This window comes from Salvelinus alpinus, chromosome 3, assembly GCF_045679555.1.
Source record: "Salvelinus alpinus chromosome 3, SLU_Salpinus.1, whole genome shotgun sequence".
NCBI classification, from domain to species: domain Eukaryota; kingdom Metazoa; phylum Chordata; class Actinopteri; order Salmoniformes; family Salmonidae; genus Salvelinus; species Salvelinus alpinus.
Genome location: NC_092088.1, coordinates 26,474,423 through 26,488,074, shown reverse-complemented (window position 1 = coordinate 26,488,074; position 13,652 = coordinate 26,474,423). Strand labels below are relative to the sequence as shown.

Here is a 13,652-nt window from a genome sequence, read left to right as displayed (position 1 = left end):
GTCAAACATACACAAGATATGGACCCAACATGACTTTATAGAAGAATTGATTATGACGTCACAACTACCAGAATGTTGATAGTGGGCCTATCATGAAACATAGTATTATATGGACCCAGTATGTTACAGAAGAATCTGATTATGACATCACCAGTTCTAGAATGTTGACAGTGGACAATCAACAATTCTGTAACCTGCTCTTCATTGTATTTATTCAGTCATAATTTATTCATTCATTTATTTCTATGGATACATTTTGCAAACTCTCCCTTAACTGGTTTTAATACCACATTTTTATTGTGAGCATAGATGTGAGCATCATAGATGCAATGGTGATCCATCATTCAGGGCAGGTGGTGTTTAGCAAAAAAATGTATTGAGTCAATAAAGCCGCATACAAACTTGGTTTCTTTTTTTGCTTTCTTGAGTGACACAGCTCCAAAATGTAGGTGTTTCTGCCTAGCTCAGTGCTTTCTGTGGTGGTGGGGTGGCCAGCGGAAAATACGGTGCGTAGGGGTTGGTAATGTTATCTAGTTGCCCCGTGATTGGCTCAGTGTTCTGTCACTCATGGGAACACTACGTCACCGCAAAATCTACGGGGAGAGCTCGAAAATCCGAGCCCCTTGGGTGCTGCCATAGAGTTACATTAGAAGTGACCATCCAAGAAGGCTTAAAGTCATTGGCCACTGATAAAATGACGTCGAAATCACGTTATATCTACCGTAGCTTTGATTGGACTGATCATGTCAACATGATAATATGCTAGGGAGATATGTATACTGTAGCTAAGAAAGTAATACTAAGTTTATGTTGTGTAGTAAACTGTTAGTAGCTCATGTGCCTCACCCTAATAATTTGGTCCCTTTTCCCCTCATAATATAGCCTACTGTGATCTTGGTGTTGCACATGTAGCCTATAGCCTGTTTTAGAGAAATGTCATCATCGAATATTGTAAGAGCTTTCATTGTCTGCTTATATGCCCCCTTTATTTATCCTGCGGGTCTAACTTGGTGTACAGCGAGAATACTGTCAGAACGGCCCATGTTCTGAATTCTGTCGCTGTACATTTCAAAAGTGATGAACAAATAGTTATATCGACTATGTCTGTCCTAGCTTGCTCATTGATGTCTTAATGGGAATTACGGATTGCCGCTCTTATCCGCTTGTCGTCCCCTTATGCCATAGTTTGTACATTTCAATTGTCAGTAGAAACCACATTTGTTTACGCAAGTCAGCCATATCAGCTATGTTTTTTAAAAAGGCAGTAAATTAGGCTGAATGAGGTGTTTCTCTACCAGACAAGGCTCCGATGATAGCCAGGAGTAGGAGTGGTACAGTAAGTTGTTGGGACTTTGCCGTTGGGACAGCTTTATGTAGGTCCTAACAGTTTGTAGTGCAATGAATGTATTGTTTAGTGTTGTGTAGTGGTTTTGCTGGCATACACCTGAAACATTTATTTTTTGGCCCCACCAAGATTTACATGCTAAAATCATCACTGCATAAATATGAGCATCATCATCCAAATAACCATACCGGTTTACATTCAGATGAGCCAGGAGAAATCACAGATGCTTCCAATGCTTCACCAGGCCAGAGATCCTTCAGGAGATGGACATGGACAGTCGACCCCGCCTGAAGAACACCCATAAGGGAAACACTGGAGCTCCTGATGCTGTCGCTGCTGTGAACACCAATCAGGTCAAAGTGAAGATCACCAAAGGCCATCAAAAAGAGAGCAGGCATCGCAAGTACAGGCACCACTGCGCTCTGACAGTCAGTCAGGGGTGTGGATCGATCTCAATGAGGACACATCGTTGAGCAACATGACATGATGTATTTTTCTCTCTATTTTCTGGGTAATCACAATTATGATGTTGCACTTGAGCAATACAAACGTTTTTACCCGTCATTGCTGTTTCCATCGTTCTATTGAATTGGGGGGGGGAGTAATGTCCAGCTGATACAATTTACAGCTGGTAAGACGTCATGTCACAAGGCCCTACTCTGGGAAGTGTCGGTAAATATAACGGTGAACGCTGAAAGGCGATCGAGATACGGTGGCACTCTGCATAAGTGCTGCTTTAGCGTAGTCGGTGCATCAACGCTATTTGCCACACTGAAAGAGAGTACACAGCGCTTGTGAAAGCACTGCTTGTAAAATAAAATGTGTTCTCGATGATTCACCTCGCTATGTAGAGCTTTAAATAAATACCCTCCACTACATCCCTAGTCCTACAGTCATAGAGTATAGAGGTAATTCACACTGAACACAGGAAAGAGGAACTTTGAAACAGGAACACTTCACTTCCAGTTGGACAACATCATGGAAGACATGGGGTCGCTCCCCACTCAATAATGGTTGGCTATTGTGAGGAAAGACTGGTGCGGTCATAGCAAATGTCTTGAATTATAAATGAGGGATAGAATTGGCTTCGGGGGTAGATGAATGGATCCTTGCATGACCCTCTTTGGTGTGTGTGTGTGTGTGTGCGTGTGCGTGTGCGTGTGTATGTGTTGTGTATGTGTTCTAGGAATGGGTTACTGAACAGTCTGAGGTCTGTCAGTGAAAGCAAGTGAGTTTGGAGGAGATGGATGCGTTTCCCATGGGGGTGAGGTGGAGAAGCATCTAGGCCATTGATTTTCAATGTTCCCTGTGCTTTTAATAGGCACCATGACCAGGAGTAGATCAAGCCAACCAGACTCACACCGACTACATAGCGCTTTTGAGTTTCATTTGTTGCTTTTAACTCAAACTACTCTCGCTCCCTTTTAGACTTGAGCATGAACCCAAGATAGGTGTCCCTCTCTTTCACCCTCTCTCTCTCTGTCTCTCATCTCATCTGGGCTGGCTTTCAAGGAGCCAACATCTGACAGAGGTCATAAAATCTCCTCATTAATTAATGAGAGCCTGCTGTGCCAATACCAGAGTGGGACTCCATTTCAGTCTGAGAGAAATGCAACAGGGAGCGTGGAGAGGGGGTGATCTATACTATATACTGTGTGGTTGTGTAAGGATGGGTGGGAGGGAGGGAGGGTTGAGAATAAAATCAGGGCTCTAGATAAGTTTCACTGAGCTGAGAGCTGAGATCAAACCTGTGCCAAAGTCTTCCTGAGCAGGAAGTTGCCTGAGGGACAGACTTCAGGCGCACCTCCCTGTCGAGTTCCTTCTTGGTGTTACGCTGTTTTGTGTGTATATGACACTGCAGGTTGAGCAGGTTTCTATGGACTCTTACCTTTCACACGGTTGACTTTGAAGCGGGCAAGTTGTTTGATGCATTAGGTTTGGCCCGGAGCAGACTTATACAGGCCTGAAGCTCCACAGCGCTGCTACTACTTTTATTCTGTTTAATATTTCCCTCTACAAGGGACGGATTCAGACCTGGGACAGCCCGGTTAGTGTACTCTCTGAATAACGAATGGCATTAACCAATACATCAACTACAAGACCTTGACGGTCGGATTTGAATACCCTGGCCTAGACTGAGAACAGCGAAAAGCTAGAGCCAACACTTAGAAAAAAGAGACGTGAGCCTAGCATTGTGCTAGTACATCCTGTACCTCTTCTGATACTTCAATTTATTTACTTATTCTGGTGTTGTATACTGTTATTTTGGGACATCTGACGAGAAACAAACTGATGATTTGAATTCTATGTGCTACTTTTGAAATATAACCAAACACTGGAGTGTAACAGAATTAGGATAAAATCCCTGAGCCTCCCTCCAAAAACAACAACACACACACACACTCTATCTCAATCCCATCCAAATCCCCCCACTCATTCGTTAGTTCATCCGCCTGTGTTTTTTTTAATGTGTTGCTCCTTTTGTCACACTGCATAAACAGATTATGTTGAGCCTTATATGGCTGATGTGGCGTGATAGAGAGAGTGTGGATCAGCTATCTCTGCTATCTACACCGCTGTGAGCATAGAGGATCAAGAGGGGAGAGGGGTTAGCGGAGATGCTAGGCTAATCAAGCGCAATGATCATAAGAGGCGTTAGCGCGACAGAGTGGGAGTCCTGACCTTGTTTTGACTGAGCGAGAGGAGAGAGGGGGAGATTTTTTTTTTCAATTGAGAGAAAGAGAGCGAGGGACCAATCAGGCGGTGGGAAAAAGAGCAGGACGAAGGGTGAGAGCGCATGAGTGCAATCAAAAGAGGAGTGACCGCGAAGGGGAGAGAGGGAGAAGGTGATAAAGAAGAGGGTGGGTGGGAGAGAGGGAGAGACAGGGGGCAAGTGTTTGGTCACTGAGCGAGCGTGGGGATAAGTGTATGGTTAATTACTGCCACTCTGTTTCTGTCAGCAAGCAGGCGACTAGCTCGGCTCAAATGGAATGGCTGGCCAATCTAACCTCCCCTCCGTGTGTCTGTCTCCTTCATGTCCCACCCCTTAGTCTCTCTGCTTGACTTCTCCTCCCCTCCTCTCATCTGTCTTCACTTAGTCGCCCTCCTCCTCTCCACTCTTCTCCTCTCTACTTCTCTGCTCCTCCTCCACTCTAAATTCTCCTCCACTTGTCCTCTCCTCGATTTCTCCTCCTCTCCTCGGTCTTCACGCCACCACACCACCTCATCTGCCATCAGTTTCTCCCCCTCCTCTTCTTTGTCTACACTCTTCCTCTTCCTCCTCTACTCTATTCCTCACTCCACTAGTCCCCGCCCTATCAGCCACACCCAGCAGCTGCCTCTCCGGCTAATGAGCTGTGAGAGGGAGGACGGGGAGGACGGGGGGGGGGGGAGTGAACGAGACAATGAGAGAGAGCGAGAGCAGGACAGGGTGAGCTATCCTCCTGTAGTTCATTCATTCTCCTCGACCTCAGTCATTGTTAACAGTCACTGGTTTGGTTCATCTACTCACCTGCTGCTGGCCATGCAAAGCGAACACATTACCGTGCCAGGCTAGCACATCTATCCATTTACATACACATTTACATGGCTGGCTGTCTCACACACACACACACACACACACACACACACACACACACACACACACACACACACACACACACACACACACACACACACACACACACACACACACACACACATACAACACAAATAATATATTGCATTACAAATTCAGCCATGAGTGAAGGGATAGAAATAAACACTCCTGGGTATTGCAGGTAGCATGTCGATACCTCACAGGGTCACACACACAAACATTATTTCACAAATCCTGTTTATCTTTCAAATCCTATTGTTATGATACCTAACAATACATACACAAAGAGGCAAAGCACTTCCGGGCAGAAAATAGCAGAAACAATGCTCCACGCACACTCCACGCACACGCATGCACACAAACACTGCCCCGTCTACATGCGCCAAGTCACTAACCCTCATTTAGCCAGTTAGCAACAAAAGGTCCGGTGCCAGGGGACTTATGTGTGAGTGGGAGCAAATACACCTGTCCAAAGAGATATACCCAGATTAGAACCTGCCTCTTCCGAACAATCTATTTATACAACTAATAGGAGGCTAGGTAGGGTCAGACATGGGTCATATAGTACCTTCCTTCTGTATAGCTGGGAGAAATCCACTTAGCCACATCTACTTTCACCAAGTCTGCCTCTCATCTGTTTCCCATTGATTTGTTTCGTATAGGCGGCTCCCTAGGAAATAAGAAATGTCTGGAGTTGCCAGAGCCACCTTCTGAAGTTGTGATTCAAACCAATTGAGGCAATTCTCTTTTAGGCTTGGGGCAAGTATAGCTTCAGTATAGGATCGCTGGTAGGAGAAAACACTGAGACGGTCGTCTGAGATGACTAGGATTCCTTATTGACACCATCCATCAACGCAAGTTGTTATCCACAACAGTGTCCCAAAGGCCAGGCGAATAGCTCCTGGGTGGTTGAAATGGGGGTTGTTGAAATGCAGTTAAGACATTTCAGCAACACCCATTTCAGTGAGCTCTCGAAGCGCATCTTAACAACACCCATTACCACCAAGCAGTATCTAAACAAGCACACGTTTCTTTGTCTTAAGGCTTCAGCTGGTCTGTCTGTCTTCATTGTCAACGTCTTGTCAGTCACTCTAATGGGTGTGAAAACATGTTCAGAGGCATTGTTGTTACATAAGAGGAAGAAGGTGGGACAGTCACAGGGCCTAGTGCCACGTTCACGTGCTAGTCGGGAACTTTCTATTTCCTAGTTGTGATGTTGGAAATACGACTTTGCTTCATTCGTGTGCTTTTTGGTCAGAACAATTCTTCAACCAATAAGAATTTAGCTAGCTTGATAAGCTTGCTAACATTGATCTGACTTAGATTAGTTAGCTTGGTTGACCATCCATGGAGAGAGAATGTTTTTGTTACCTGTCTTTTAATGAGAAACTCATTTTATTTAAATCAGTTAAGTGTGTAACTGTTGCCAAATAATGGCATTAACACATATTGCTAAGAATGGGAGAGTAGGGTGACTGCTCTAGCTGGTCTCGAACCCAGGCCACAAGCACCAATGACAAACAACCTAACCACTGTGCCAATAAGGGATATCTCTAGGGTATGTGCTTATTGGGTCAGTATAGTTAGGCCCTGTCCAGAAGAAACCCTAACCCCTCCTCCCTAGGCACTTGTGTAGATCTGAAACAACTTGATAAGTGTACGCAATAGGGTGGATACACTTTGAAGTAAATCTCAGCTCTGTTAAAAGTACACTCAAGAAAATTAACTGAACAAAAATATAAATGAAACACGTAAAGTGTTGGTCCCATGTTTCATGAGCTGGAGAAGAAAAAAAATCCCTGAAATGTTCCATATGCACAAAAAGCGTATTTCTCTCAAATGTTGTGCACTAATTTGTTTACATCCCTGTCAGTGAGCTTTTCTCCTTTGCCAAGATAATCCATCCACCTGACAGGTGTGACACATCAAGAAGCTGATTAAACAGCATGATCATTACACAGGTGCACCTTGTGCTGTGTACAATAAAAGGCCACTTTAAAATGTGCAGTTTTGTCACACAACACAATGCCACAGATGTCTCAAGTTTTGAGGGGGCGTGCAATTGGCATGCTGACTGCAAGAATGTCCATCAGAGCTGTTGCCTGATAATTTAATGTTAATTTCTTTACCATAATGTCACGTTCCTGACCTGTTTTCCTTTGTCTTGTATTTATTTTAGTTGGTCAGGGCGTGAGTTGGGTGGGTTGGTCTATGGTTGATTTTCTATGTTGGGATTTGGTGTTCGGCCTGGTATGATTCTCAATCAGAGACAGCTGTCAATCGTTGTCCCTGATTGAGAATCATACTTAGGCAGCCTGGGTTTCACTTGTGTTTTGTGGGTGTTTGTTCCTGTGACTGTGTTTGGGCCACACAGGACTGTTTCGGGTTTGTCACGTTTGTTGGTGTTGTATTTTGAAGTGTTTTGTTGATTTTCCATTAAATAATGAACCCTAACTACTCTGCATCTTGGTCCGATCCATGCTCCTCCTCGTCTGAGGAGGAGAACGACTACGACAGCCGTTACACATAAACTGCCTCCAACGTCATTTTAGAGAATTTGGCACTACTTCCAACCGGCCTCACAACCATAGACCACATGTAACCACACCAGCCCAGGACCTCCACATCCGACTTCTTCACCTGCAGGATCGTCTGAGGGGTGGGTGTGCTGATGAGTATTTCTGTCTGTAATAAAGCCCTTTTGTTTGGGAAAACTAATTCTGATTCGGTGGGCCTGGCTGCCAAGTGTGTGGGCCTATGCCTACCCATGGTTGCACCCCTGCCCATTCATGTGAAATCCATAGATTAGGGCCTAATGCATTTCTTTCAATTGACTGATTTCCTTATATGAACTGTAACTCAGTAAAATCTTTGAAATTGCTGCATGTTGTGTTTATATTTTTGTTCAGTATATTTTATTGATTATAGTGATTCAGGACTATCATTAGAACAGGTTTTAAGATGCCCCACCAACATTAGACAACTATACAGAAAGCCATTAAATTGCTGAAATAAGTCAACAAAATCAATGATGAGAGAATAGTCAGATTAATAACTGATACCTTACACAGATAAGGTGTCAGATCAGAATATCGTGAACCAAGAGGTTGTGAGTCCAAATCCCAGGTGAGGTCATGTTGAATAATAATGACTGATTAATTGAACAAGCACAATGTAATCATGTATGTCAAAGTGTGTCAAATATGTCAATTGAAAACACTGTGTCTTAAAAGCACCGTGTGCGTGAGTATCCCTAACCTTGCTAACAGACAAAGAGCAGTGAATGGAGGGCCTTGATTGGCTTGGCATCACTAACGTGATGTGTGTTTTTGTGGGGGACACAAATGTTTTGGCCACATTCCCATGAAACATGACTAGAACATCAATGTGTCCAGTTCTCTGTAGGTTAGGAGAATATTCCATCAACGTCCCGCCAAACATACACAGAGCATGGTTGCCCTGTTCTCAGAATATAAGATATTCATGTTCTAGACACGTTTTATGGGAGTGTTGCAAGACAATTCATTTGTCAAGTTTTCGGGAGGGTTAGGAGAATATTCCATCAACGTCCCGCCAAACATACACAGAGCATGGTTGCCCTGTTCTCAGAATATAAGATATTCATGTTCTAGACACGTTTTATGGGAGTGTTGCAAGACAATTCATTTGTCAAGTTTTCGGGAGGGTTAGGAGAATATTCCATCAATGTCCGACCAAACATACACAGAACATGGTTGCCATGTTCTCAGAAAATAATATATTCATGTTCTAGTCATGTTTTCTCCTAACCTACAGAAAACTGGACACATTGATGTTCTTGCAACGTCTGCATGAAACGTGTCTGGAACATTAATATTTTCAGTTCTGAGAACATGGTAAACCGTTCTGGGTAAATTCGATTTTACATTAAGGGAATGGTTCCTTGGAAAAATTCCTTGCACATCACGGGAACATTCCTATGAAAACGTTAGTTAATGACCTAATGAGACTCTTAAGCGAACTTTCTCTAAAGTTGTGGGAACGTTTGTTGTTAGCTGGGATTCAAGTGAAACTCCCCACTGGGAACTAGGCGCTTCTGATAACTCTGATTGGACATGAAAGCGGCAATCCCTCAAAAAGACAAATTGGTGCAATAAAATACCAGGTCAACTGTGCAGGAGGCCTGAAGGCTTGACATTCAATATGTACTCAACTGTCAAAAAGCAGGAATTAACAAGAAATGTCCAAGAAAGGTAGCCTCCCTTGAAAATATGTAATTTCTGTGCGTAGTTTTGTGGGCACAAAACACAAATTGCTGTGCGTAACTTGTTGGGAAAATCCAGCATTATAATCCGAATAAATATAATTAATTTTAAAAACTCTGGATTTTTCTGAATGCTCAAAACTGTCGCATCATTGCCAATTTCTGCACCTTGAGCGGAGCCTAGCAGACTAAAAGAGACCTGGCTCACTGTCCATTACTTGTGCGAGTTGTGACATCTTCGAGTCCAAGTGTCAACATTTATTTATTCAATTAGTCCCGCTTGAAGCCACAGTCTTTACCTGATGTGTCCCACATGTTCAGCTCAATCCTCTGTTTCTCGATCTCGAAACTCGCCGTGTAGTTCTCGAAGACAGTCGGGACATAATTCTGAAAAGGAACATTTCAAATGGCAAAATGAAAACCTAAATCTGCCCAATGATTCAAAATGATACCATGTTCCATTACCACTCATCTCGGCTGATAAAGTCTGGTGTAGGCCTATTCCTCTATCACATATCACATGTAGGCTATGTGCATATGGCAGGCACCATATTAATTCTGAGCCAATTCTTAGACACACATGGCCAGCTAGAATGTATAGGAATAATGCAAAATGTATGTCATTAAATGAAAAATATGTGCCATAGATTTAGGCTATAGATACTATGCTATAGACAGGATCTAAAGCCTAAACTTTAGAATCATGAAATGTTTTAAAACATAGTTTATGGAGAAGCCTGATGCGCGCATGGTGCGAACGCTAAACGATTTTTTTTATATATAAAAAATATTGACTTATTTATTACAATCGTATAAACTTCGTAATACAATCACCATAACGTACCTCTGGGTACGAGTCTTTGGCGAATACATGAAGTAATGCCGTTTTGCCACATTGCGTATCGCCGACCACCACGATCTTACAGCGGCTACCCTTGCTCTCCATAGTGCCGTCTATTTGGTTATGATGCGTCGCCTTCTTTTCATTTAGCTACACTCCAGAATAGTCCCAAAGTCAAAGTGTAGAAAGTAGATACCGGTGAGATTTTCCTCCCTGTTTTCAGTTTTATTCCTCGGTGTGTGTGCCTTCCCGAAGCTTTGACTGTCAGACTCAGAACTGTAATAACTCTTTAGCGCGCCTGCATAGCCTAGTCCACAATGTTCCTGCGTGCCACCGCTGGATGCTGACAGAACGTGAGTTTGTATTTTCACTTTCCTCTTTAGACCCGCCCATCAGCCACTAACAACCAATGAGAAGGACTGAGGAGCTAACGTTTATTTGCATGCCAACTGTTCGGGATAATGTCATAATCATCCATCAACAACACCTTTGATCAAATCTGAAGAATAGTTTCCCCCCCCTCTTTGTGAAATAAATCCCCCTTTACAAGAACACATACCCTTATGCTCTCTCTCTCCCTCTCTCTCAGACACTAACACACACTTATCTCTCTCACCCATCTCTCGTATACTGTAATCTCCTGGTAATTTCCCTTTTTAAAAGTTGACTGAACTTTACCATGCTTGGCAGTAGTGGTCGGTGCTAGCTGGTTAACGCAAATGCCATGCCGTGAAAAGGGAGTGGCATACTGAATCCAGTAGAGGTTTAGTATTCTGTGATTCTAAAATTAATATCAACACAATTATCTTCATCAGTGCTCCCATCGTGACACCTCTGGTCTACAGGGCAATCTCTCCAAACATCTGCAGAGATTTAGTTCTGTGGTCCCCGAGATCACGGTCACAAGCAACACGTCTGACCAGGTTTCTATCGCCATCTTCTGGTGAGAAAGGGCACACAAGAATATTGAGCGTCCAACTCCAAATCCCACTTTTTATTATATTATACATGCCGTTTAGCAGACGGTTTCATCCAAAGCGATTTACAGTAGTGCGTGCATACATTTTCACATGGGCCTGTATCACAATGCAGTGTTGTGTTTGTATTACAGAACGGGACAGTCAGACGTGGGTCCCACATTGTAGCTAGGGCTTACACCGTGGAAGCCAGGGCATACACGAGTTAAATGTGTTTTGAGAAAAGGGATAAGAATACTTTCCATCTCGTGTAGACAGACATTGTAATATCACACTCGAGGAGAGGCTATGGAGCTATTTTCTTCCCATGGCCATTCTTTCCATTGACTTGTTGGTGCGCATCCTGCACAAAGAGAATGTCATGACATCCCTTCAGCTGCAGGTGGCAGCACAAGACAATGCACAAAGCAATGTACACAATATAGGCGACATGTATTCATCACTCCAGAGAACTCTTTCCACTGCTCCAGAGTCCAACGGCGGCGAGCTTTACGTCACTCCCTCCAACGCTTAGCATCGCGCGTGGTGATTTTAGCCTTGTGTGCGGCCGCTCGGCCATGGAAACCCTTTTCATGAAGCTCCAGAGGAACAGTTCTTGTGCTGATGTTGGAACTCAGTAGTGAGTGTTGCAACGGAGGACAGACGATTTTTTAACTGCTATGCCCTTCAGCACTCAGCGGTGGCGTTCTGTGAGCTTGTGTGGCCTGCCACTTCACGGCCGAGCCTTTGTCGCTCTTAGACATTTCCACTTCACAATAACAGCGTTACAGTTGACCGGGGCAGCTCTAACAGGGCAGAAATGTGCCGAACTGACTTGTTAGTAAGGTGGCATCCTGTTGACGGTGCCACATTGAATGTCACTGAGCTCTTCAGTAAGGCCATTCCACTGCCAATGTTTGTCTATGGAGATTGCATGCCTGTGTGCTCGATTTTATACACCGGTCAGTAACGGGTGTGGCTGAGAAGCCACGACTTTGAAGGGTTGTTCACATATATCATATATAGTATATGTCGTCCTTCTCCCCCCACACACCTGTAAAAACAAAGGTATTATGGACACATAATATTACACATATCATGGTCACCTACGGGAGGGTCTAATTTCATAAGTAGCCTACATTAGTGTTGTATAGTTTTTATAGTTTAAGAAATTGGACTCTTCTATGAAGTTGTTGGTGTGTGCATGTGCATGCGTGCACGCAGGAGTGAAGCATATACCGAAAGCTCACTCAACAGCTAGCTTGACATGTCGCTGATGGAGCTACCGAATTTGAAATTTGTCGATAGCTCAAACGGTTTGTACGTTTTGAAGGAGTGGGGTCAAGTGTGTTTGCGGATTACTGGTTCGAGCCCCCATGGGGACATGGGCAGTGGAGAAGCTATACTATTACCAGCACACTGACGTCAGTTTCACGTGCGTGCGTGTGTTGCGCCTTGCCCACTTTTTCTGACCTATAGCAACTGGGTCGTTCCACGAGTACATTGTGCGTCTGTTTGACATTTTAAGTAGAAATGATGCACCTATAATGAAATTTAAATTGCTGTTATATTAAATGAAGTGCCCTTCAATTGAAAATTCTAAAAATCACTTTTTTGCTCAAGTGCCAAAAAATCTGAATTTTGACATGTCTCGTCATGTTTTTCCGATTTCTAAGAAGATTTTTACCCACAGGCCGTGGACACCGAGCTACAGCAGCACGCGGTAATTAACCTCTCCAAAAAAAGAGCTCACTGACGTACAAGTCTCAGTCTTATCTAAGGGCCTCTCTTTTCTACCTACATGTACAGACAAACCCTTTGATACGAAAGTAGATCTGTTGAAATTCTTTCCCAAAATTAAACATGTGTTTTCCCAAAATACTGTTTCTGGCCTAGAAACCCAACAATGAACTTTTACTCATTTTAAGCCCAAAAGCAAGCTTAATAAAGAGAAAGCATTTCGCTACACTCGCATTAACATCTGCTAACCATGTGTATGTGACCAATAACATTTGATTTGATTTGATACCCGCAAGAGCAGTGTGTCGGTTTCTTATTTTCTCTCTCATGTTATTCAATTGTTACTATGCACCTGCCACAAAGACAGCTCAAATGTGCGAGTGCCTTTTGAATTTTGATCCACTTAATCCAAAAATGTCTCCAAGTTGTCACCATCATTGCAAACCCCTAGTTATGTTCTTGCTTTGACAAAGTCATTTCTGAAGCTAGTTTATTTTGTGTGATTAATTCATGATTAATTTATGCCTGTTCCTGTTATGTGAACTGAACTTTCGTTTTAATATGGGGAAAATATTCCTTTAAAAAAATATTTTCTAAAGAAACATTGAACATATAATAGTCATACCATAGTGTAAAAGCAAGTGAGCTGGTTCAACTTTTTGGGGGCAATTTTCTTTCTTTCTTTTTTTACGATGGCTTGTTTGCCCCTTAATCAGAACCTACAAACAAGAGGAGTAGGAAGTGAAACATGGCAGCCCTGTCCTGCAAGTGCCGGGCTCTCTATTAACTCAGGCATTTCCTGCCATGCCCCCTTGGCCACATCTTTATCACCTAGTGACTTCCTGTTTCACAGACTGGGAGAACACAAAAACGTTCATGACTGCCTTTTGCAGTTTTAGGACCCCTCAGCTACAGGTTCCATTATGTCA

At 43.3% G+C, this 13,652-nt stretch overlaps 1 protein-coding gene across 1 annotated transcript in view; it reads right to left on the bottom strand.

Annotated features, from left to right (window-relative positions):
* Positions 1-10,373, bottom strand: part of LOC139570450 (rho-related GTP-binding protein RhoN-like) — a 109,418-nt gene extending 99,045 nt beyond the window's left edge. Inside the window, exons 1-2 of the mRNA XM_071392338.1 lie at positions 10,031-10,373; positions 9,486-9,573 (exon numbers count right to left, since the gene is read on the bottom strand). Coding sequence (XP_071248439.1) covers positions 9,486-9,573; positions 10,031-10,132 — 190 coding nt within the window. The 5' untranslated portion in view covers positions 10,133-10,373. The remainder of the gene's footprint in view (positions 1-9,485; positions 9,574-10,030) is intronic.
* Between the last annotated feature and the right edge of the window lie 3,279 nt (positions 10,374-13,652).